At 47.6% G+C, this 26,487-nt stretch overlaps 1 protein-coding gene across 1 annotated transcript in view; it reads left to right on the top strand.

Moving 5' to 3' along the window:
* The first annotated feature begins 6,964 nt into the window (after positions 1-6,964).
* Positions 6,965-26,487, top strand: part of LOC122377909 — a 76,063-nt gene continuing 56,540 nt past the window's right edge. The window contains exons 1-4 of the mRNA XM_043358501.1: positions 6,965-7,003; positions 14,838-15,032; positions 18,316-18,562; positions 22,742-22,922. Of these exons, the coding sequence (XP_043214436.1) occupies positions 6,965-7,003; positions 14,838-15,032; positions 18,316-18,562; positions 22,742-22,922 (662 nt within the window). The remainder of the gene's footprint in view (positions 7,004-14,837; positions 15,033-18,315; positions 18,563-22,741; positions 22,923-26,487) is intronic.

Genomic DNA, 26,487 nt, shown 5'->3' with positions numbered 1-26,487 from the left:
AGAGGAACATGACACAATTTCTCTTATTGCAACATATTTACCAGCCGTGCTCGCCACCGCATCGCAGACAGATGGTGCTAGAGCACGTCGCCTCGTGTCCCCACTCCCACCAATACCACGTCGTCTCTTGTCCTCACAAATGGCACGGTGTCTCGTGTCCCCATGAACGGCGCGTTGATTCGCGCCCCTACCAATCAGGGTATCTACCAACAGCACATCGTTTCGTGCCCATACCAATGGCAGGCTGTTCGTATCCCTATCATAGCACGTTATATCGCATCTTTAACCATAGCACGTTATCGCGTGCTCCTCACCAATGGCACATCATCTTGTGCCCCTACCAATGACACATTGTCTCGTACCTCACCAAGAGCACGTCGTCTCGTGCAAGATACCTATTACCTAGCCAGTCACAAATGGGGAACGTCTCTTGCATTCCCTGCCACTCAAGTGATCATTGCGACACATTCTGCTTTTTTAATACTTTGACCTGAGTGAGGATACCTTAACTTATTTAAAACTAAAATGCATTTAAAGTGTTGCTTAGTGCAGCATTTGGTTAATTGTACCTACGCTTGAATTACCTACAAGCTGCTCAAAGCAAGCCAAGTAATAATAAGAGATTCTGTGTTTGGACTGCATCCATATTCAATTTCAACTTAAGGCACTTTTGCCTCCTTAGTGGCAAACATGATGGGCGTTTTGAGACACGCAGTAAAACAGTGAATCCAATTATGCCTAGATATAATAGTGCATTCAGACAAGGATATCCTGGTTTGAAACAATGTTGGCATTATTTTGGGTATTCGGGTCATTGCCTAATCGTGTCCGTTGTGGTTGACCTCGTGCCTCTACCAAGGACTCGACTTCTCATGCTCATACCAATGAAGCGTTGTTTCGTGCACCAACCAATAACACTTTGTCACGTGCTCCAACCAATGATTCTTTGTCTAGTGTTCCTACCAATGACTCACACGTTATCGTGTGTCCACATCAATGACACGTTATCTCGTGTCCCTACCAATCACACATTATCTCGTGTCCCTACCAATGACACCTTATCTCGTTCCCCTACCAATGACACCTTATCTCGTGTTCCTACCGATGGCACTTTATCTCGTGCCCTATTTCTTTAATTACTTCGCAGTGGCCGTCCTCTATCTTTGAGGGAAGTCAAAGGGGCTATTCTTGGCACTGAGTCAAATAAAGTTGGCGATGAAGTGGGCAAAAGAGCATCATGCGTATATTGTGTCCCTGCCAATGACACGTTATCCAATCGTCCTATCAAGGACATGTTATCCAAGTTCCCTACCAATGACACGTTATCTCGTACCTCTAACAAACTCACGTCGCTTCGTGCCCCTAACAGAGGCATATCGTGTCGTGCCCCTAGCAATGGCATGTCGTTTCGTGCCCCTTAACAATGGCACGTCGTCTCGCGCCCCTATCAATGGCTCGTCTCGTGCCCCTAACAATGGCTCGTCGTCTCGTGCCCCTAACAATGGCACGTCGTCTCGTGCCCCTATCAATGGCTCGTCGTCTCGTGCCCCTATCAATAGCTCGTCGTCTCGTGCCCCTCACAAATGGCACGTCGTCTCGTGCCCCTAGCAATGCTGCGTCGTCTCGTGCCCCTAGCAATGGCACGTCGTCTCGTGCCCCTATCAATAGCTCGTCGTCTCGTGCCCCTATCAATGGCTCGTCGTCTCGTGCCCCTATCAATGGCTCGTCGTCTCGTGCCCCTATCAATGGCTCGTCGTCTCGTGCCCCTATCAATGGCTCGTCGTCTTGTGTCCCTCAGCAACGCATGGTGTCATGGCATGTCGTCTCGTGTCCATCAACAACGCATGAATCTCGTGACAAGTCGTCTCGTGTCCTTCAGCAGGACATGTGTTATCAGGCATGTCGTCTCGTGCCCACTGTGATGTAACGAAGGCTGAGTGTGAGCCCATTTCTGCCGTGCAAGCTCTGAACTCAGTCGTTTACATGGCCCGCAACTCTACGTGATGTTTATCATGTGCACAGTGCAACACTCATGGCCTTCCCTTTTTTCATGATTTACTGGAGAGGCGATGCTGCAAATTGACGGCTGGGTCCAAGCCGTGGACCACCTGCAACACGTCAACAACGTGCAGTGTGACCCCGTCTGCTCCTGCTGGCGTGTCTAGCGCCACTGGCCGTCCGGGCATCTCCACGGCGCCACACGGCTCACAAGTGGCGGCTGATGGTGGCTCGGACGCCGGTCCCGGCACGGGAAGGGAGGGGCCACAGCGGTCTCTTGGTATCGTCACGCAGCGCTACAGCTGGCTCCAGCGCTGGTCCGAACGCCTGCATCGGTGCCAGCGACGCTGGCGCCAGGCCGCTCATCTCTAAGACTCGTCACGCAGCGCTACAGCTGGCTCCAGCGCTGGTCCGAACGCCTGCATCGGTGCCAGAGACGCTGGCGCCAGGCCGCTCATCTCTAAGACTCGTCACGCAGCGCTACAGCTGGCTCCAGCGCTGGTCCGAACGCCTGCATCGGTGCCAGAGACGCTGGCGCCAGGCCGCTCATCTCTAAGGCTCGTCACGCAGTGCTACAGCTGGCTCCAGCGCTGGTCCGAACGCCTGCATCGGTGCCAGAGACGCTGGCGCCAGGCCGCTCATCTCTAAGACTCGTCACGCAGCGCTACAGCTGGCTCCAGCGCTGGTCCGACCGCTTGCATCGGTGCCAGAGACGTTGGATCGGGACCGCTCATCCCCCTAGACTCATCAATTAGCGCCACACCCGGCTCCAGCGCTAGTCTGAACGTTGCGTCGGTGCCAGGAACGCTGACCCCAGGCAAATCATTTTCCCTGGACTAGTTTTTAAAACAGCTCTCGGTAGTTAAAAGAGAAACAATGGCGCTGAGTTTAGTATACTGATCTGCAGTTAGCCAATGCATTAATTGCAGTCTTGCTGCATTCTCGACAAAGTTAGCAGTGATGTGTTCGCGGGTTCGGTTGGGGGTTGTTGGGCTTTTTCCCTCACCCAAAGACAGTGTGGGAAAGCCAATACATAGACCCGGAACCACACCACTGTCTTTGCGAGCGCGAACCTACGAGAAATGCAGCATTTTTGCGCGCACGAGCACAAATGACCTTTCTCGCGGGCGAGCGCGAGCCCAGCGCCATCTACAATGTGACCCGAGTGGTAGCCGGATGCGCCGGGCCATTTCACGGCGCGCGTGTCACCTGAGCGCACGGTTCGATTTGGCGCGACATCCACCGTCCGCCCCACCGCCGCCAGCTTTGGCATACGTATCTAGCCAGCAACTGTGTTAGACATACTTGTGCTCTGTGAAAAGCTTTATCATTTGATTGTTTGTGATCGGCTATGGGCTTTTTCCCTCACCCAAAGACAGTGTGGGAAAGCCAATACATAGACCCGGAACCACACCACTGTCTTTGCGAGCGCGAACCTACGAGAAAAAACGTTTTGACCTTAAAACCACGGCCTTGGCCTATTTTGTGTTCCATTAATCCAAAGGAAGTCTAACAAAAGGAAAATGCCATATATTCAAGTGGTAAGCATTGGAAACACATCAATATACAAAATGTCGTATGAAATTTGCTTGATTTTGATTGTTATAACGGCAACGAAATTGAATGACCATTGCCATTGTAAAATTAAATTTGCCTTTTTCCAATGCCCGATGTCACAGTCCTATGCCGTGTGCCGAAATCCATTGCCCAGTGTCGAAACCACGCTCAGTGTCGAAATTAAATGCCCCATGTCACGCCTCTGCACTATGCCGAGTTTGGAGCGTGGTTGTCGAAAGCGCACTCCGGCTGACGTTCCTAATGCAGATCTGCCGACACTAACTGACCGGATGCCGATTCGGATTGAAAAAGGTGTATTTATTATGGGTATTAGTGTTTGTCAACATACGGATGCGTTTAGTTGCATGCATGACAGCGAAAGTTTATGTTTTAGGGTAGTGTGGCCGGTAATTTGAACATATTTTTACGTCTTCTCCGTTGTACCAAATTCCAGTTCAACCCTGGATGAAGAAAAATTGCTTCAGTAGCGCAAGTGTCACTTGCTTTCACCATGCAAGCCTCATTTTTGGACGAGCCGAGCATACCTTGAATAGCATAGCCTCACTTCTCCACCAAGTCACGGTGTGTTCAAACTGCCCCACCGTGGGGTAATTTGAACATACTGCCTTTACCTGTCATAAAAACGATAGTCTCGCCAGCACCGATGTTGTTTGACCCATAAACAAATAGGCAGAACAATTCTAAACATACCTTTACTTGAAAAATCAACACAACAGCAAAAATAAAAGTTGCAGAGTAGGGGAGAGTGGGGTAAGATGCCCAGGGTGGGAAAGACGCCCCACCCCCTCTAGCGGCAAAACAAAGAATCGAACCTGGAAATTAATGTTCTTAGCGTAAAGCGAAAGCCTGCCTTGTCAACTGCACAAAAATTTGCGAAGCTCAGTTTGGCAACGGCTGGCTGGTGATTGAATGTTTTTTATTTGCTGCTTTCGAAAAATATTTTGGTGTCAAAACATTGTAAATATCAAAGAATGTAAATAATTTTTTATGTTTCTTGCTATGGTCGTGATACACTAACATGCGTGTACTGTATCCCAAACAGTTTGTTTCAGGGTGTAGTTTTATGGCTAACAAATTGTACTGATTTAATGTTACCTCAGTACCTTGGGGTAAGATGCCCCCTGTCCTGATGGGGAAAGACGCCCCCCTAAATCCATAGGCTGTCCTTCAAGCAGCCCGTCAAATCATTTATTACATACTTGTGATGAGAGACAAAAGCTGATCTGGGACTATTGAGAGTCCAGTACGGTCGGGAGCTCCCCATGCCGGTCTCTCGGCCCACACAGCGACTTTTTGGGCGGCATCTGACTCTGAGAGCCCTCACGACGGCCTCTGTGGGCCCCATTATTGGCTCCAGGGCCCCTCACGACATCCTTTGAGGGCTCCCACGTTGCCTCCACGGGCCGCGCTGGCATCTGAGGTCCCCACGATGGGCTCGAGGGCCCTCAAGCATCATGAAGACCTATAAGGGCCCCACAGTGGTCTCCGAACGCCACCACGGAGGCTTGTTTGGCCGCGTTGGACTATGATGGCCCTAACGATGACCTCTGAAGCCCCTTACGACTACTTTTGAGGGCTCTTACGATGACGTTTGGTGTCTACTGCAGGCTCGAAGGGACTACTGATTCGTTAAATCGATTCACGTGCCCATTTATGTCACTTATAGTGCAGGGGCATCTTACCCAACGCCAGGGGGCGTCTTTCCCACCCTCTGGGGTAAGATGCCCCCTTTCACTTCTTCGGGAAAATGCTTGATAGCAAAAAAAGTTATCATATTTCAGGCACGAAAGTGTGATATTTTTGGAGAAAAATGATGTCGGCTTCCGTTGAAACTCCAAGTTTTTGCTTTTCGATCGTCATTTTCGAATAATATATGACATAGCAAAACCCTGGGCATCTTTCCCCACTCTCCCCTATCAATATCTGCACGCTGCACACCGGTCAGTTGACAGAATTCGCCCCTCTTCAATTAACAGAACGTCTATCATTTTTGTTCGATAAAAACTTTCCCAACCGTACTACATCTGTTAAAGTGGTGCCAATCGAAACCTGGACATTTGGAGTTCTGATTTTGTCCAATGTCCAATTCGGAATTGGTTGGACAAAGGTAGCAGACTGGACAACATTGGACAATGGGTTGCTACACTTCATCGCTTTTTATAAAGTAATCGTGCATAGCATTGATTGGCGAATGGAAAGCTTGTTAAGCCCTCAATATAATGAACACTTTTCGGCTGGTAAAATTACATGATAAGCAATATAAATGACAGTTTTGAGTGTTGATAGCTGCATAATTTTCGGACATATTTGGACAAATAGTTGACTTTAACATTTTTGGACGGAAAATCAACAAAAATGCAGGACATTAGACGGATATTAGACGTATATTTTCTAAAACTGGCATCACTTATCTGCTACTGCCTTGGGTCGAAAATATTGGCAAAAAAAAACTGGGAGCGTTGTTTTTTCGGAGCTATCCCTGTCTTCATTCAAATTCTCACACTATGTTCAAATTACCCCACGCTAAAAGTTATTTTGCCATTTTCAAAAACAGAGTTCAAAAGCAAATTTCTTGGATTGAAGGCACTGATTAGGTCATTATACAACAAAAGCCGTTGCGTATTAGGCGCTAGCAATGCAAGATTTTGCGCTGCAATGAAGTTGCAATGACGTGTTGTTAGGCGTTTTTCCTTGCGAAATTGATTTTTACACTGTGCGTCAACATCTTCATTCCCTTAAACTTTAAACCCCGTTCATATGATAGCCCTTTTAGTTACGATAATTTCTCTCATTGGTCTTATTGTCATGCCACTTATGGATTTTCCGTAATTTTCTGTTATTCACACTATGTTCAAATTGCCCCACATGTTCAAATTACCCCACCCTACCCTACCGAGTAGGGTGTGTCATATCTAATATTTTTGTCTCAGATCAAGCGCTTCCGCGGATATTCCTTGTCCCTGGGTTCATTGAAGCCCATTGGCACTGTTCTTTTTTCGCTGCACCGAAAATTCAGGCGGCGCGGGCCCAATCAATTTCGACATTTCCCGTGGCGCCCGGCGTTGAAGTCTCCATACTGAACAAAATGCGTACCGTAGCGCTAACACCAGCCATATGACTCGCCGTCGGCCTGTAGCGGCCAACAACGTTTGACGGTTAAAATTCGATTGCTATTTCTTGTTTAAATGGACGTCGGACGAAACATACTGTTATCTTAATGTGTTGAGGCCATTCAGGGACCCACAGATGATTCATATCATCTGCAGCCTTGGTAAGACTATCACAAGTGGGGCAGGGAGAATGAGAGCACGGATGGACAGAGGGCAACGTGAGCGGGGTCTCGGGTATCACCCCTCCGTCGGCAACACAATGTGTCGGCTTTCGAGCCATGTGCTGTCTCTCCGAGGCACACGAGCTTGCGAAAAACGTGGGTGAGTCTGGTTTCAGCTGCGGCGTGAGCAGAAGTGCGTGTGGCGCAATCGAATCGGACTATCCCTGCCGCAGTGATGCCGTTGCGAAGCAAGGCGAAACATTTTGTTATCGGGTCTCCCAGTGTGCTGCCGGTAAATCAGCTGCCTACAAACAGAGATGTGGTGAACTATGTGAGACTCTTGGCAGGGGATAGAAAAAGTGAGCGGACAGTCACTGCATGTTTACGTGAAGCAGCGGAAGCGGTGGTTGCAATGTGGTCGAGTGAGGGCATACCAACGATACAAATGCACAATGTGGTTCGGAAGGTAAAGCAATTCTACGAAAAATTTCGCCGATCGAACAAGGTGCCCAAAAGAATGCGGGAGGGACAAACGAAACAAAGTCTTTCTGAAGCGAGTCTGTTTCGTAAATCGTAAGCTTTTTGACATCGCCTGCTGCCGCTGTAAAGATCGGCGAAGCTGTACCTGTCCACTTTCAAACCGGGTACCGCCAGCGGAAGTAGCATTCCTTCGAGACCAGAGAGGAGTTCGGAAGATGAGACTGGGTGGTGTGGACTACGAGGAGACGAGGAAACGACGTAAGACTGCGAGCCTTAGAATGAGACGGGAGCGGAACGAGGGGAGGGGCGACGTAGGTCAAGCTGGTCCTTCCCACCTCCGTACCTATTCCAACGGCGTCAATATCGACGAGACAGGCCAGGTAGACTCATCGGCAACGACCGACACCAACGACAGCAATGAAGACGTCACAAGTGAATTTGAGACGAAGGAATGCATCAAAGACTCAAACGATGATGATATGACAAACACTGCACTGGCAGCTGACTGACAGGTATGGTTTATCCAACCGTGCTGTAGCGGCCGTCATCAACGGTTTTCAGATGGATATCGGTCGCGTAGCGAGCGGCAAAACAGAATTGCTGGTCGACACGAAAAGTATGGAGAGAAAGATGCCGGGTGAGGCAAAGTACAGTGGCCGCGCGGGACCAACAACACAGCGACGCTGAGCTCAAGGCCATGTAAGTACTTTTATGGAAGGCATTATCAAGCTAGCACGGGCCGAGGCGGCTACAGGGCAACTGAGGAACATGTGGCTAATGTAGCAGAACCAGGAAACGAATATCTCTCCAACTTTACGCCAATTTCGGGTAAAGCCATTGATCAAGCCAATGAGCTGATAAACGTTGCCACTCTGGCTAATAGGCTGCGATGGCGCGGCTGTCAATACGGGCAGATCTGGTGGAATATGCCGACTTTTGGAGCTTATTCAAGAGAAAACGGTCCATTGGTTTGTTTGCCAGCTGCACTCGAATGAGCTTGTACTCAAGGAAGTGTTCCAGAACTTGGACGGCAAAACCAGTGGACCCGGATCATTCACGGGGCCGTTGGGCAAGACAGCCGGCTGCTCCGTGCACCGTCTTTCTCCCGTGAAGTTCCGACCGGTGAGCGGCCCAGAGCTGGAACTGCCGGACAACATCATCGCCGACCTCAGCAGCGACCAACTCCTGCCGTATCAACTCACCAGAGCCGTGCGGACGGGCAACATCTCCGCAAAGGAGGCCTGCAAGAAAATCGGTCCCCTGAACCATGCAAGGTAGGCAAATGCTAATTCAGTTGAATTCAGTTTGCTATTGAATGGCAAAGATGCATCTTTTCTGTGTAACCGTTGTCTAAACAGAGGATACTGTCTCGTTTGCATTGCTTACATCCGTATTGACAGCGTCTGTCGACGCTAACAGGCGAAGACGCGCGCGGCTGGTGTTAGTGTCATCAAACGCATTACGCCAAACATGGAGACTGCAACGCCGGGCGCCACGATAAATCCCGAACTTCTTTCAGCCGGCGCCGATCGAATTTTCGATGCATGGAAAAAAGAACTGCACCAATGGGCTTCCATAGACACAGGGACAAGGAAAATCAGCGGAAGCGCTTGATCTGTTTCTAGTGACACACCCTACTACCGAGTATAACATGACCCACTGGTAGCCGGTAGGCACCACCGAACACCGTCTTCTGTTTTTTTTTTCGATGTTTTTGTACTTGTACATAGAGAAGAATAATGTGCAAAAAGAGTACCTACCTGACAATGCATGCATATCAAGTGCAACATTTACTTCTGGTATTTCTTGGAAACGACAAGCAGACAGTGGGCATGACACCAGCTACTAGTGATGTCAATTACGGAAAATCGGAATACCGATACCAAACCAAATACCAACCAAAACCACGGGAAAATACCGAAACCAAACCAACTTGGGAAACAAAGGGAAATACCAACTTTTTACCGATTTCTTAGCCTCTTATACATTTGTGAGGGCTTATGATAGGGGAGAGTGGGGAAAGATGCCCAGGGTTTTACTATGTCATATATTATTCGAAAATGACGATCGGAAAGCAAAAACTTGGAGTTTCAACGGAAGCCGACATCATTTTTCTCCAAAAATATCACACTTTCGTACCTGAAACATGATAACTTTTTTTGCTATTAAGCATTTTCCTGAAGAAGTCAAAGGGGGCATCTTACCCCACAGGGTGGGAAAGACGCCCCCTGGCGTTGGGGAAGATGCCCCCTGCACTATAAGTGACATAAATGGGCACGTGAATCGCCTGAACGAATCAGTAGTCCCTTCGAGCCTGCAGTAGACACCAAACGTCATCGTAAGGGCCCTCAAAAGTGGTCGTAAGGGGCTTCAGAGGTCATCGTTAGGGCCATCATAGTCCAGCGCGGCCAAACAAGCTTCCGTGGTGGCGTTCGGAGACCACTGTGGGGCCCTTATAGGTCTTCATGATGCTTGACGGCCCTCGAGCCCATCGTGGGGACCTCAGATGCCAGCGCAGCCCGTGGAGCCAACGTGGGAGCCCTCAAAGGATATCGTGAGGGGCCCTGGAGCCAATAATGGGGCCCACCGAGGCCGTCGTGAGGGCTCTCAGAGTCAGATGCCCCCCAAAAAGTCGCCGTGTGGGCCGACAGACCGGCATGGGGAGCACCCGACCGTACTGGACTCTCAATAGTCCTAGACCGGCTTTTGTCTCTCATCACAAGCATGTAATAAATGATTTGACGGGCTGCTTGAAGGACAGCCTACGGATTTAGGGGGGGGGGGGCGTCTTTCCCCATCAGGACAGGGGGCATCTTACCCCAAGGTACCGAAGTAACATTAAATCAGTACAATATGTTAGCCATAAAACTACACCCTGAAACAAACTGTTTGGGACACAGTACACGCATGTTAATGTATCACAACTATATCAAGGGACGCAAAAATTATCTACCTTCTTTGATATTTTCAATGTTTTGACACCAAAACATTTTTCGAAAGCAGCAAATAAAAAACATGCATTCACCAGCCAGCCGTTGCCCAACTGAGCTTCGCAAATTTTGTGTGCAGTTAACAAGGTAGGCTTCCTCTCTACGCTAAGAACATTAATTTCCGGGTTCAATTCTTTGTTTCGCCGCCAGAGGGGGTGGGGCGTCTTTCCCACCCTGGGCATCTTACCCCACTCTCCCCTACCAACAAAATACCAAACACATTACGAATGAAATACCAAATACCAAGTTGGTATCGGTTTGGTATCGGTATACCAAAAAGTTGGTATCCGATTGACGTCTCTACCAGCTACCCAGGGACGTAGACAATACGAAAGTACACCCTAAGATTGTCAAATATATCCTGTAAATTGGAGCATAAGCATAATGAAATCAGCTAGTGAGCATCTTAAACAAATTGCCAGTCAAATTGTATTGTTTTGAACTTGGCTTCTGGTCAATCTATTACAAACGGAAATGAATGATCATTGTCATTGTAAAATGAAATTTGCCTATTTCCAATGCCCGGTGTCACAGCCATATGCCGTATGCCGACATTCCGTGGCTAGTGTCGAAACTGCGCTCATTGTCGACATTAAATGCCCCATGTCACGCTGCTGCACTATGCCGAGTTTGAGGCGTGGTTTGTCGAAAGCGCACTCCAGCTGACGTTCCAAATGCAGATCTGCCGAAACTAACTGACCAGATGCCGATTCGGATCGAAAAAGGTGTAATGACCTTTGCTTATTGTCACATGTGCGCCGCATTCGCGATTGTTGCCGACGCCTGTTTGCAGGTCAGCCCACTACAGTTGTTATACATATCGAAAAACCGATAAACTTTTAGGCAAAAAAGGCACTATTCCAGGCCCATTTTTGTTTTTTTTTGCGATATTAGGTAAAAACAGCAGCTTCTTATCCTAGGAAAAATAAAATGGGAAATCATTGGAAGGTGGCACAATACCTTTAAATGCCCCTGCCGTTGTTCAATGACCCTGGTCGAATATCAACAGATGCTAGTCTAAATCCGTGAAACGTGTCGAAATGCGTACTCCAGTGTCGAGTTGTTGGAGTGCCTGTCGAGATAAGGTGCCCGCTGCCGTATTTGAATGAACGGATGCCGATTCGGATTGAAAAATGGTGTATACAAAATGTGGTTTGAAATTTGCTTGATTTTGCTTGTTATAACACCAACGAAACTGAATGACTATTGCCATTGTAAAATAAAATTTGCCTTTTTCCAATGCCCGATGTCACAGTCCTATGCCGCGTGCCGAAATCCATTGGCCAGTGTCGAAACCACGCTCAGTGTCGAAATTAAATGCCCCATGTCATGCCTCTGCACTATGCCGAGTTTGGAGCGTGGTTTGTCGAAAGCGCACTCAAGCTGACGTTCCTAATGCAAGCCTGCCGAAACTAACTGACCGGATGCCGATTCGGATTGAAAAAAGGTGTAGCGCCAGCCGAGGGCGGGTACGAACCGCCCCATCGCCGTTTCGCCCCTGGTGGAGCAAGTGCGTCGCGGAAAAAAACGAGCGTGTGTACCGTTACAAGACGCAGATATTGATACCCGATTTTAAGGTCCTAGGTAAACCGGTGAGCTCTGAGGGCAGGTCAAGTGCCCCAAGGTACGGTTCTATTTTTGGTGAATAACTTCGCAAAAACGGCCACAGACCCGCGATTTTGGCAGCATCGTGTTCGCCTCGCTCAGGCGCGTCGAATGATATAGTTTGGGTCAGGTCAACTTAAGATGTTGACCTCAGGTCACGGTCAGTTCAGCGCCCCCAGGTCACGAAGTTGGTCGAAAGAGGTCATGTTGCATATCACTCGATTTGGCAGGTCTTTCTGAGTCCATTGGTGGCTTTCATGACTCGCTAACTCAATTTGATCGGAAGTTATTGACGAAAAACTAATATGACCTTAACCCGCGCCCCGTTGGGCTCTGCCGAGCAACGCGCCCGGTTGGGGGGGGGGCCATTTTGGCCCCCCCCTAAGATCTCGAGAACCACGCAACATAGCGACAAGCGGTAAACGGCGTTGGATAGCCCCAACGGGGAACTACCTTGTGACCCAATTTTATTGACCTAGGTCAAACCGATGACGTCACAGGTCAGGTCAAAGGTCCAATTTTCACCGTTTACAGGCACTTCAAGAAATGCGTTGTAAAATCGAGTAAAATGCATTTCATTGAAAATCATCGATGGGGAAATGTTCTTCAAACACATATTTTGCTATTTGAGGTCACTGATACCAGGTCAGGTCACAGAGGTCAGGTCACGGGGGGGGGGGGTCACAATATGAAAGTGTCGTGTGATACATGTTTTATGGTCCATTTTACATGACAAATGCGATTATATGGGTCAGGCAGCCTTTGGGGCCAGCTTAGATCACGTTTTGGTCAAGGTCAGGTCAAGGTCAGGTCAAGGTCAGGTCAAATTAGGTCAAATTTCAAAGTTAATATTTTTGCATAAAATGGGTATCGAATCGATGCAGCTCGTCACGGGGAGTTCAATGGTGGTCTTTGTTTTGCCGTACGAGGTCTAGAATTGCTAAAAATTGAGTTCAAAAATTTGACGTCATCATTTTTGAACAGTTTTTCGCTATAACTTGGCCAAAAAACGAGATATCGATCTGAAATTTGGTATGTATATAGAAGAGCGCTGGGACTATCACATATATTCCGGTTTTTTCGAAATTTGGAAAAATTTTGGATTTTTTCAAAGTTTTTCTAAAAAAATCAATTTTTTGAATTTTTTTGGGTCAAAAACCAAAAATTTTGAAAATCCGAGATAGCAGTTTTGTAGCGCCGCTTTTCGTCTACTAGACCATATAAAGAACTTTGAAATTGCTTGATAACTGTAGATTTGGTGAGCGGTTCAAGTTTGCATGTTTTTTGCTCATTTTTGCTCGAACATGACCTCAGTTTGACCTCAATAACTCCTGACCTAAGGTGACCTAAGACTTGAAATTTGGTGTGAAGGTGTCAAATTGATGCCCGGGAAGGTACTGAAAATTTGGCGGCGCTGCGCGCCGCCGTTTTCTTGCTATTCAGGAAAAACCACAGGGGGGGGCCAAAATGGCCCCCCCCAACGGGGCGAGGGTTAACCCGCGCCCCGCGCCATACGCGCTCTACTGGGGGGGGGGCAGATTCTGCCCCCTGTCTAACTTCCAAACCGATGGTCGTAGAAAGGCGGGGAAAAGGGCAATCGAAAGCTCTCAGCAAGGAGGATCTTAAGAGCCCAAATTTTGTTGCTTAAGTAGGTCAGAGGTCAGGTCAAGGTCAGGTCAAGGTTACAATATGCAAATTTCCACAGTATCGGCCTTGCACCGTAGTTGCCGACGAATGGACGGAGACTGATTGCTAAAAAAGGTGTACATAGGCTACCAAGACAATATTCGTTGCATAAAATATCATTCAAAGGTCAAGGTCAGGTCAGGTCAGGTTAGGTCAGGTCACCAAAAACAAAATATAGAAAAGGGCATGTGTGACACATTTTTTATGGGTCATTTTATTCATAGAATTCAATAGGCACACTCAATAAGTGATATGGACCACATCTGGATGAATTTCAGGTCGAGGTCAGGTCAAGGTCAGGTCAAGTGAGGTCAAATTTTGAAGTTGGTTGTTAAGACCTAAAAAGGTGTCTATCTGATGCAGTTTTTCACGGCAAATCGAATGGTGCTACTTTTGTTTCCGTACGAGGTCTAGAACTTTCAAAAAATTCATTTTTCGAAAATTTTGTGAGTCGTGACGTCATAACATTTTTAATAACTCCCACATTTTTGAACCGATTATTATAAAAATTGGTATGTATGTGCACATAGACCACTTCTCTGACATATATTCCGTTTTTTCGATACACTCAAAATTTTGGATTTTATAATTATTTTCCCAAAAAAGTCATTTTTTTAACCATTTGGGCCAAAATCCACAATTTTCAAAAACTGAGATAGCCATTTGATAGACAAAATAAAATCACATTTAACCTTTTTGTTACGTCTTGATTACTTTAAAAATGAAGATGTTAGCGGCGTTTGAAATCTTGCCGTTTTTGAGGCGAAAATGGCGATCATGACGTCACTTAAACGTTATTTTCTCAAAAATTATCCAACGGATTTCGTTCAAATTTTCAGGGAACGTGTCAAATTGCTGTATGATAAGGTACTGAAAGTTTGACGTCGCTGTTGTAACGCGTTTAGAAGTTGTTGGCGAAAAACGGGAGGGGGCAGATTCTGACACGTGTAACCTTTTAACCACGGGTTAACCACGGGTTAATGACGTCATAAATTATGAGGTGAGGTCACTTAAAGTGACCTGGTGACCTGACCTTGAGTGACCTTGGTCTGACATTTTCACAACATGTGTAGAATTGATGCATGATAAGGTGCGCAGCGCCGCCGTTTTTGAGATATTCGCCAAAAACCACAGGGGGAGGTGTATTGTGCAATGCGCATTGCGCAATGTGCACATGTAGTTAGTTACTTCTTTTAGCCTTGCGTCCTGACGGCGCACTTTTCCTGCAGTCGGCAGAGGAATCTGCACGGGGAGACCCCACCGAGGACCTGGTCTCTGTGAGCTCCTCCCACGGCCCCGACTACGGCCCCGACCACGAACCGCTCATCAGGAAAGAGTCCGGCGGCATCCTGAAACTGGACCCCAAGAAGCCGCGCCGCAGCTCCGGAAGCTCAGTCGAGTTTCGACTGAATAAACTCGATAAGGTGGGTGACGTTATAACACTGTTACACATGCAGACTGACTGTCAATTAGTCATTGTATGTTCGTTTGCTGTCTCAGTCCACTGTCGCAGTCTGCTGTCTCAGTCTGCTGTCTCAGTCTGCTGTCTCAGTCTGCTGTCTCAGTCTGCTGTCTCAGTCTGCTGTCTCAGTCTGCTGTCTCAGTCCACTGTCTCAGACTGCTGTCTCAGTCTGCTGTCTCAGTCCACTGTCTCAGTCTGCTGTCTCAGTCTGCTGTCTCAGTCTGCTGTCTCAGTCTGCTGTCTCAGTCTGCTGTCTCAGTCCACTGTCTCAGACTGCTGTCTCAGTCTGCTGTCTCAGTCCACTGTCGCAGTCTGCTGTCGCAGTCTGCTGTCTCAGTCTGCTGTCGCAGTCTGCTGTCTCAGTCTGCTGTCTCAGTCCGGCGTCCGCTGTCTCAGTCCGCTGTCTCAGTATGCCGTCTCGATTGGTTGTCTCGGCCGGCGGTTTCGGATCACGGCGTGCCACTGCCGGTCACCGGCTTCGGTGACGGGATGGGAAGGTAAAAACCTCCGGCCCGGACGAAGCGGGGTGTCGGGTGCAGCGAGCCGGCTGCGGCGTGTCACGACGGCCGCCTATTGATTGGGAGCAGGGCGTGGTCGCGGCGCGTGGCGCGGGCCAGCGCGGCGAGAGCGCCGCTCCACCCGGCTGAATTAGTAATGGGGGTCGGGCCGGCGCGCCTCTGGCCGTGCCGGCCGTCCAGCTCGGTGCCGGCCGTCCCGGGGCCCTGTGTCGACTGACCGCTGCACGGTAAGCGGCGCGTGTGGGAGCCGCGCTGCGCCGCCAACACCCGTAAGTGCGAGCTGACGGCACAGGCACACCGGCGCCGCGGAGCGGGGCCGCCGGCGCTGCTCCGCGGTGGCTGTCGCTGTGCTGTGAGAGCCGGACGTGCCGCAGAGCAGAGCCGCCCGCTGCTCCCGCGGTGGTTGTCGCTGTGCCGTGAGAGGCCGGCGCTGCTCCGCGGCGGCTGTCGCTGTGCCGTGAGAGGCCGGCAGTAATTGAGGACAAGCAGTGTCGGAGGGACACTGTGGACTAATTAGATGGTAAGATAATTAGCGTGCGCCGGCGGCGGTCCGGCCGGGTGGAATGAGCCGTAATGTTGTCACGCCGCCCCCTGATGGGCTCATTACCTGATGTGACCATGATTTATACGGGGGCCACGGGTGGGTGGCTGTATGTAGGCGCGAGCCCCTTATGGACCCTGCTCACGATTCTGTTGCTGTGATTCCGTGCACGCTTCCAATATCGCAGCTGCGCAAAGTAGAACAAGGCAAGTACTAGATGACCTTTACCTCGTGCCATCAGCTTCAGAGCAATGATGGATGGATAGAAGACTGAGTGCATCAATCCTATTAGTGTTATGGGTTCTAACTGTCAGAACTAGGTGTATTTAATATATCAGTGACGTCGGCTCCACGATCCATATTTTTGTGAGGCTTTTCACCGGCGTCTCACGGAAATGCGAATATACAGGCCAAAATAGCACTTGGAACTTATCCCCTCATTGAGCTGAGCTCACACAAACAAAATGCTGTATACATACTTATAGTGTACACTGTTGCTATAGTTTCAGAAGGCATGGTTCGTCGTTCTGTGTCTCTGCTGACGCGACTCACTCATCAAAATCTGATGGCGAGCGAGGGTCTTTCCGGAAATACCAGGGTGACGGTCTTCTTTCCGCTACTTCGAGAGTGGTGGTCTAATCCGGAAATCTGAGGGTGACGGTGTATCCGGAAATCTGAGGGTGACGGTGTGTCCCGAAAACTGAGGGTGACGGTGTATCCGGAAATCTGAGGATGATGGTCTAATCCGGAAATCTGAGGGTGATGGTCTGTCCGGAAATCTGAGGGTGCTGCTGCTGGTCTGTTCGGAAAGTCAAGGGTGAGTGTCTATTCGAAAGTGCGAGGGTAATAAAGGACAGGCGACGTGTGCCAACTGGGGACCCGTATGTGAAGGGTGCAGAAATGTCAGTGAAAATCGCCGATATTCATATTAGAGCTGTCAATCGGATACCAACTTTTTGGTATACCGATACCAAACCGATATCAACTTGGTATTTGGTATTTCAATCGTAATGTGTTTGGTATTTTGTTGGTATCATAAACCCTCACTAATGTATAAGAGGCTAAGAAATCGGTAATAAGTTGGTACTTCCGTCATTTTCCCAAGTTGGTTTGGTTTCGGTATTTTCCCGTGGTTTTGGTTGGCATTTGGTTTGGTATCGGTATTCCGATTTTCCGTAACTGACATCACTGATTCATAGCACTCAGATTTGGCGAAGAAACAAATCGGAAGCTACGGGAGAAGATGGAATTTCCATCCCCTCGTTGCACGCAACATTATTTAGTAAAACACACAGAGCCCTTGACCGTAAACCGCTAATCTCTCACACAGAGAGCTGTTTTAATGTTTTTAATGGTCGATTTTTTATTGAGAGAGGGGTGCATTGGCCACTGAGTTAATTGGCTGCCCAACTTGTGCAGTCATATTATGATTTTATTTTCCACATTATGACAATAAAAGTAGGTATACATGTAAGGCGAAAATTTGACTGAAGGTCAAGCTCATGACCTAACCGGAAAGGGTCATGGACTCATGTTGCATAGAATTCGATCCATATCGTTGAGGTGAATACATCTAAGGCGTTGGCATAGGTAGCTCTAATTTCTAAACGTACTTAAATTAAAAGTTATTGCAAAAAAAAACTGAATGGAACCTTTTATGACCTAAGATAACCTCATGGATATAAAAAGGGGCCTCGGATGCCATTTTTCGATTCAGTACTTAATGCTTGCCTGTAAGTAGATGATTCAGGGTGTTAATTATAAGTTTCATGCAAAAGAAGCACAGTTCAATTTTCTCACATGCGTTGACTTAAAATGAGAAGGTCGCACAGTCGACATGTCGGTGAAGCTGTAGTAAGCATCGGAAGTTTTTCTGACGTAAGGTCACAAATTATTACAATTTATGCAACCCGCTCCCCCCCCCCCCGAGACCGCCCAAATATTGACCTAGTGTTACCAAATTGGCACAGGGGCGAGTTTTTTTATGGGCGATCTGGAGATTTTAACCAATTTTTCCCTGTAAATTTGGTGTTTCTGAGTCCCATAGAAACTAATCGCCATGGCAAGGGGGGTCACACCAACCCCCTTCCCTGGCCGTCCGCGTTATGAAAAAGACCCTGACCTGGCGAGGGTTAGCGCGTGTAATCTCCTTGCCAGTCATTTGGTTGCGACTGTGTGTTTTTCAGGGTGACAGTCACTCTCCGACGCCGTCCTATGATCGTCTGTCGGTCAGCTTCGCCCCCGATAGCGGCAGCTCGACCGATCAGCAGCCGCAGCAGCAGCAGCAGCAGCCGCAGCAGCAGCAGCAGCAGCAGCAGCAGCAGCAGCCGCAGCAGCAGCAGGTAGTGGTGCTGCAGCCACAACTGACTCATCCGCTCCAACAGCAGCACTCCAAAAAAGCCGAGCTGGCGGTCAAAAGGAGAACGAGCACACGTAAGTCCGCGGGAAGGGCACGGTGCAAATGTTCGGTTAAACCGCGCCCCGTATACCTATTGGCGGAGCCTGCTAGGGAGGGGGAGCGTTCTGCCCCTCCCCCCTCCTCGCATAGGATCTCGGGGAAAAAACAACCAATTATCAACATTCCAACGGTGTTCGATAGCCCCACCGGAGAACTACCATGTCACCCAATTTCATTTACCTAGGTTCAACCGATGACGTCAGACGTCAGGTCGAAGATTATAGATATAGGGGAGAGTGGGGCAAAGCGGCCACCCATCGTTTTAGTCCTTCCTGGCGTCAGTTCCAATTTATGGTTTCCAATTCTACTTCTCTTCACGGTCGTTCGAATGAGCCAGACCGGGGTTTCAGGCCCATCACCATTGTTCTGTGAAACACGGAAAAGCATTTCTTGCCAGGTTACCAACTATGTTTACAATTTTTAAATGTTATGTTTTTCCATAACCGTTTTGAATTTTTATAAGCGTTCTTGTCCATGCATTGCATGGTTATCGTACATGTATTCTACCAATTTTAATGTTTTTTACCCCACTAATAGCTAAGCTGGAATATTTTTGTCTCGGACGGTATGCGCGGGGCAAAGTGGCCGGGGCAAAGTGGCCACCCCCCATTTGGCCATATGTTGTTTCCATCTGGATAAAAAACATTATTTATATTCAAATGTGTCGTCAAACATTCATCTTGGCCACTTTTCAGTTGCATGAGTTACCAAATAATGCAATTAAATGTTTTTTTTCATGAAAATCCTTTCTTTGTTTACCTACAGGTGGGATGCTGAAAGCAAACATCCATCCTCGCTTAAACCTTGTCACCATCAAATACCCTGGTCGTACAAGAGGCAACTATTTTGCTTCTCATATCGGGACTTGAGAAGACGCCTGTGGCCGCTTTGCCCCAGGGTATGGGGCAAAGTGGCCAATATGCATAGGTTAAAAGTTTTGTCAATATCTTCCATATGTGAACGCCTTTGGAAATAAAACGCAGTTGAAATAAAAGGCAACTTAATTGGGATCACATTGGTATAGAAAGAATCTTTCCAAGTTTAAAAATCAAGCGTTGGCATCGTGAGAAGCGTTAGGGTGGCCACTTTGCCCCACTCTCCCCTACCATGCGCACGAAAAATTTTCATTCAGCCCGCACAGGCTCCACTGTCCTTTGTGCCACTTCTAGTTAAATGAACAAAGATCAAAGGCAGTATTAAGGAGCCTATCCGTGACGGCATAGTCGGTTCACGACAATAACAGAGCGAAGAATTGCCTGGCGTTGCGTGTCCGCAGGCAGTTGACATCCTTCCATAGCTCAACAATTACGGCATCAGATGGGTCCCGGAACCTTATTAGCTCCGGCACAAACTGCAGCAATGCCGCCTGACCCAGCATGACGCTCCCGCATCGCCCTTTAGACTAACACCTGGCCCCAAAAGACGGTAAATAACTTTTGAAAATACTCATCTCCAATTTTAAATTTTTCTGGAACAAAATTTGGCAAAAATCCGATTGTGTGGTTTCCGAAATATGAAAAAAATAATTTTGGAGATAGCACTTATTTTTTAGGAAAAAATAGGGGCGTCGCCACGGATTTTTGAGTGGGGGTCGGGTTTCCGCTCTTCGTCTTGATGGTGTTTTTAGCCACACTCCCGGTTTTTTCGTGTGTTGAGAAAATCCCGGCGCGTAGCGCCTCGAAAACAGCGGTATATCTTACTGTACATCACTTTTGCATCGTGCATAAAAATCAACCACAGGTCACCTGATGTCAGGTCACAATTTCATGTCAATTTCAGTTCTAATGCCTCTAAAAACTGCAATCTTGTCATTCCTATACATTATCTCCTCTATGTCTAAAAATTAAAAGTTATCACTATAATTCATGTTCGACATATTCTTGTGTTGTTACAAAAATGAACTTATTATATTTTCAATTTATTTGACTATTATGCATGACGAATTTTTGTGCGGAAAAGATGCATGAACAATTGTGCCTGAAGAAAGTGTCCCGCGCCGCTGTTCTTTGAGATATCTGCGAAAAAACAAACGGGATGTCCAAACAGTCCCCTCCCCAGCCCGGCGCGGGTTCACCCGGCAGGCGGTGAACCTCCCGGCAACCATCCGCGCGGTGGGGGGGGGGGGGAGTCATATCCCCCCTATCTCCGAAACTACTTGACGGATCCACAAAATTCAAACAGAGTTCGATAGCCCTGTCAAATTTGTCGTGAGCGTGAGAAACCAAATTTCATTGACCTCAGGGTCACCGATGACGTCACAAACACCGAGTAAAACGCATTTTGTCGAAAATCAGCGATAGGGCGTCAGTTGCCTAGTACATATATTGCTATTAGAAGTCACTGATAATACCAGGCCAGGTCACAGGTCAAGTCACCAAGGGTCAGCACATGAACCCAACTTTACTAAGGTTGTGCGATGCATGTTTTATGGCCAACTTTTCATTTCCAACTCAATTGTGTTGGTTATAAGACCATCAGGTACGGTTTAGGTCACTTTGTGGTAGAGGTCATGTCAAGGTCAGGTCAAGGTCAGGTAAAAAAGGTCAAATTTCAAAGCTGATAGTTTTGCATAAAACCGGTATTGATTCGATGCAGCTCGCCACGGGGAGTCAAATGGTGGTCTTTCTTTTACGCTTCAAGGTCTAGAATGGCTTAAAATTGGGTTTGAAAATTTGACGTCATCAATTTTGAACAGTTTTTCGCTATAACCTGACCAAGAAAAGAGGTATCGATCTCATATTCGGTATATGGATAGAAGGTGGTAGGGACCATCACATATATTCCGGTATGTTTTCGAAATTAGAAAATGGGTTTTTCGGCTATTATATTCAAAAAATCTATTTATTGATTTTTGGGGTCAGAATCCAAAAATTTCAAAAATCCGAGATATCAGTTTTGTAGCCTTTCTGATTCTACACCTTTTATGTTGACACATTTTTCTGTATCTCTAAAGCTGTAGGACTGACAGCTCATCCTGCCAAACCTTTTTTTGGGTCGAAAATGGCAGAATTGACGTCACTCGGACGTCATTAGCGCCCAACCTATAATAGCCTTTGAAAATTTTTGTTCACAATGTGCAAAAGCTATTCACGGGAGGGTAGGCACTGAAATTTTGGTGACGATCGGCGCAGCGGTTCTGGAGATATAGGGAAAAAACTAAGGGGGGGGGGCAAAAAATGCCCCCCCCCCACCGCCTGGAAGGTTAACTTGTGCCGTGGAAATGTAGTCATTATCAGCGGATCGGTACTTTTTAACAGCCCCGCTGCTCTTATTATCCCGGATGGGAATGAATAAGGGTAGATCAAACTTGCGGTAGATTCAATTGGCTTTCTATTTATTGTTTTTTTTTTTTAATTATTGGTTTTCTACATACGCGCCGGCCGAGGGGGGGGGGGGGAGGTGGATGGGAAGCGGGTAAGACGCCCCCTCGCCGTTTCGCCCCTGATGGAGCTAGAGCGTCACTCAAAAACGAGCGTGTGCGCCATTAAGAGACGCAGCGATTGGTACCCGAAGTTAACCCGCGCCGGGCCGGTGCTCTGAGATTCCGCTCCGGGCCGGGTGGGGGGGGGGGTGTCTGAACACCCCCTTCTAACTCGGCTCCTGGGCCACGTAGCGACACGCGGTAAGCGGCAATCGAAAGAACGTCCAAAATAAGGACGAAAACACTTCAGTCATTTTTTGGGTCAGGTCAAAGGTCAGGTCACCAGAGGTCACCAAAGGTAAAATGTTGACTATTTCAACATTTTGGAAACTGCCAACGGCTATCTCGGGAACCGATAGAGCTACAGCGCCGCAGAAAGCGCATTCGATAGCCCTTTTACAGACCTTTCTGAATAATGCTCTCAGATTTGACCTCAGGTCAACGGTTTAGCCTTCAGAGGGCAAAAACTCCAAAAATAGCCGTTTCGATCCGCAACGTCGAGCCGAAACATCTACCCCACTGCCGGCAGTGGGGTAGCTTTAACCCCTTTCTTCAGTGGTGCGCTGCCGGCAGTGGGGTAGCTTTAACGCCGTGTGCGGTGCGCTGCCGGCAGTGGGGTAGCTTTAACCCCCTGTGCGGTGCGCTGCCGGCAGTGGGGTAGCTTTAACGCCGTGTGCGGTGCGCTGCCGGCAGTGGGGTAGCTTTAACGCCGTGTGCGGTGCGCTGCCGGCAGTGGGCGCGGAGGAGGAGGAGGACGACGAGTACTCTGCCAGCGTGTCGCAGATCCTGGAGCGGCACGGCTCGCGGCGCGGCTCCCGCCGGCTGCAGAGACAGGCCAGCAGCCGGGACTCACGCCGCTCGCTGCGGCGACGGCGCAGCCGCGGCTCCAAGAGCCACAGCGCCGCATCCGGCGAGTGAGTACAGCCGGGGCTCCAAGGGTTACACCGCAGCATCTCAAAGTGAGTATAAGGGCTCCGCCAGAGCATCGCCTTTGAGAGTGAATACAAATAGGCGCTCCAGTGAGGGATGGGTTACAGGGCTCCCAGCCTCTTCTCCGGAAATTGGAGTGAATCTGACCCAGAGAAGTGGGTCACAAAGAAGTGGCCTTGGGCCTGAAGTTGATATTGAAGGTGTTTTGCCGGGGAAGCTATGAACTATCTTTCCGAAGTTGATAATATTTCCGGTTAATAATATACTAATTATCTGCCCACAGGGGCGCGGGAACTACTTTCAGACTGGGGGGGGGGGGGGGGCACACCATAATAGAGATCAATCTAGGGTACCCCAAAATCTAGTTTTCTCACCTGCAAAAAAGTGCGGTATTCCGTCTCAAAGTTGTGGGGGCACCCAAAACGGCCCAAGATGTGTGTGTGTGTGGGGGGGGGGCAAACTGCCCCCACTACCCCCCCCCCCGGTTCCCGCCTATGTCTGCCCGGCAGTTGCTGCGGCATTTCGCCGCCCGCCACTTGCTGGGGGGGGGGGGCGTAGGCGCAGCGAAGCTCACGAGGCGATAAACGAAAGAACGCGACGAGACGCTTTTGATGAGTACTTGAAAGTTGAATTTGGAGGTCACAGATCGGGTCAAGGTCAGGTCAAACACCTGAAGTTAAGCTTTCAGCTGCATGCACTTTGATATACTGGGCGTCTATCGTCATTAACTCTATCAGACTGTGCGCAGTTTTTCATAGAAGTACTACAGGGATGTCAGCTCCACGTAGGGGTCAGTCAAGCATAGATGAGGAATCAGGATCAAGTTCAGATCAACAAAGTAAGAATAGGTCACCAAAAATCAAGTAGTTGACAATCGTAGCATATGACACACATTTTAGTGTGTACTTTCAGGCGTACGTATTACACGATGATGAGATGACATTCATTGGTGACATGAATGACATTTATCGGTGACATGATGACATTCATTGGTGACTTTCAAGTCTGAAAGCAGATCATGTGTTGTTAAAGGGACATGTTCACAATCAACAAGGAATGGAAGTGGAGATAGCAATTATAAATGTTATGTTCTTGATTTTCGGTTCGAGTGAAAGAGCAAATCAATGAAAAACGCGATTTATTTTATGACGGTACCATAGATAACATGAATCATGTTATTATGTTATCATAGATTCATGTTATCTATGACGGTACGTATGGGCCGAAAGAATGTCCGAAACGCATATTTACGTCTGGACAACGAGTTGCGTTGGAGAGGCCGGAAATAGTGGCGATTTCAGGACCGCAAGAATGGACCGTCATTGGAATGATTCTTTTTTAAACCGTGGACTGTTTTCAGCCGGAATTTAATAGTTACTACAAAATATTTTGTAATTACGTTTCCACCAAGAATGAATGCCATCAGGGCTAAATTTTTACTTGTATTGCATTTTGTCAAGAAGCATATAGTGCTGTTATATTGCAGTTTTAGCGCGTTTGTTACAAAATATGAAGCGAATAAGCGTCAGTGTAATTCATTAGTGCCAGAAGTTAACTTGGGGAGAAGCTATGCTAATTGCTCTTGTCCATCAATATTTTGCTTTGTGTATTCCAAAAGGAGAGGGAACTATTTCATTTGTGCCTTCATGTCAGAATTGATGGTGATGGTGGATCATTAAATTTTCAACGCAGTTTACAAACAAGCATTTGGTCTTTCTCGTATATAAGCAGTGGCTAAGAAAAGGTTGATCAATCCTGAAGTTCAGTCATCGTACCTCAACTTGGCAGCAAGATCCCCCAAGGACAGAGGATATATTGTATACATGTCCTGTAAATCAAAACAAACAAGCATTTGGTCTTTCTCGTATATAAGCAGTGGCTAAGAAAAGGTTGATCAATCCTGAAGTTCAGTCATCGTACCTCAACTTGGCAGCAAGATCCCCCAAGGACAGAGGATATATTGTATACATGTCCTGTAAATCAAAGAAACAAGCATTTGGTCTTTCTCGTATATAAGCAGTGGCTAAGAAAATGTTGATCAATCCTGAAGTTAAGTCATCGTACCTCAACTTGGCAGCAAGATCCCCCAAGGACAGGATATATTGTATACCTGTCCTGTTAATCAAAACATTTTTGTGCCTGCAAAGGCTTAAGTTATCTGTGGTGTGTTCGGAGTTAGGCCATATGGCCGTTTTTGTTGTATGTTTATGTGGAGATTGAATATAACTGTGACCCTGTGCTTGTTTGTATACTTACTCTGGTCAAACAGGGAACAGCACATTCACATAACATACTCACCTAGCACCTAACTCATAGCTGTACCCTGCAGGATCTGTACTTGTTCATGTCTCGAGCATTAACAAAGCACTAAAGTAGCTAGAGTGAGATGATGTTTTTCGTACTCCAGCGTAGATGGGTAGCCATTCGGCTTCCACGGTTGACAGTGATGACATCCGTCATCTCATTACTTAGCACTAAAGTAGCTAAGTAATCATTTCCCACATTTCTGAGCATCTAACATGACATACAGCAGTGCAGAGCAGCTTCAGAGAAGAAACACTTTAAATGCACAGACTCACACCAGCCACCCAATGAGCCAGTTCCTCAGTTGACTGTTTCCCTGGATGCAGCTTGGCAATGTGAGCTAACTTTTGGCAAGTTGAAGGTTAGCAGGTAAGATTGAGTTAGGGTGAGTGAGTACCTACCTATAACTGGGTGCTACTGCTATGCAGGTCTTGGGTAGGCTGCAAATATGTGTGATGATTGAGGCTAGGTCAGCTGTCAGGCTAGTCAGGAGTATGCTCATTGCTCAGGTCACATTTTTATGGACACTTGGCAAATTAAAAAACTAACAATCTAATCTAAGCTAACCCGACTAAACATACACAACTACTGACTATAGGAACTAAGCACCTACCTACTTGTGCATACATCTCATACCATGTCAAAGTAGAGTTCCTTGGTGGAAGATTACCCTCAGTACTTTTTATCCCAGCCCTGTGAAGAAAACTAATACTTCAAACTTCAAAGCTCTGAGTCACTGCTGGCCATCCACAGGAAGAAACGCTGAGACTGAGAGCTTTGCCATTGTATATTGGACCAATAATCACTATCACGAATGACTATGAACACATTATATGATCACATCGTTGCATGGATTGTCACATTGACAATTCTACTATAATCCTTTTTTCAAGAAATACAGTGATGATTAACATCAAAATCAACATAAAGTGGATTTAGTGATCCAAGCTTTCTCCTCCAGTAGCAATAGAATGATCGCATGTTTCATTTGCCAGACACTGAGCACCTGATGCACATTACAATCTGCATAGCATGAAGCATCTAAGCTGCCCAAGTCCATTCATTCTAGATTTTTAACTTGAAAGTTAGCACTAATTTATCTTGCTGTTGTAAGTTATCATTCAATATCCATACCAATACATCAATATGCGCTCACCAGTCAACATTTTCTGGCATTGGCATGATCCTGCTCAGCGTGCTCTTCAGTAGGTATTGCTCCAAGGTCTGCAATATTATAGCTTGTTT

Source organism: Amphibalanus amphitrite, unplaced genomic scaffold, assembly GCF_019059575.1.
Source record: "Amphibalanus amphitrite isolate SeventyFive unplaced genomic scaffold, NRLGWU_Aamphi_draft 000006F_arrow, whole genome shotgun sequence".
NCBI classification, from domain to species: domain Eukaryota; kingdom Metazoa; phylum Arthropoda; class Thecostraca; order Balanomorpha; family Balanidae; genus Amphibalanus; species Amphibalanus amphitrite.
The sequence above is the reverse complement of the archived record's forward strand: the minus strand, read 5'-3'. Positions and strand labels throughout refer to the sequence as shown.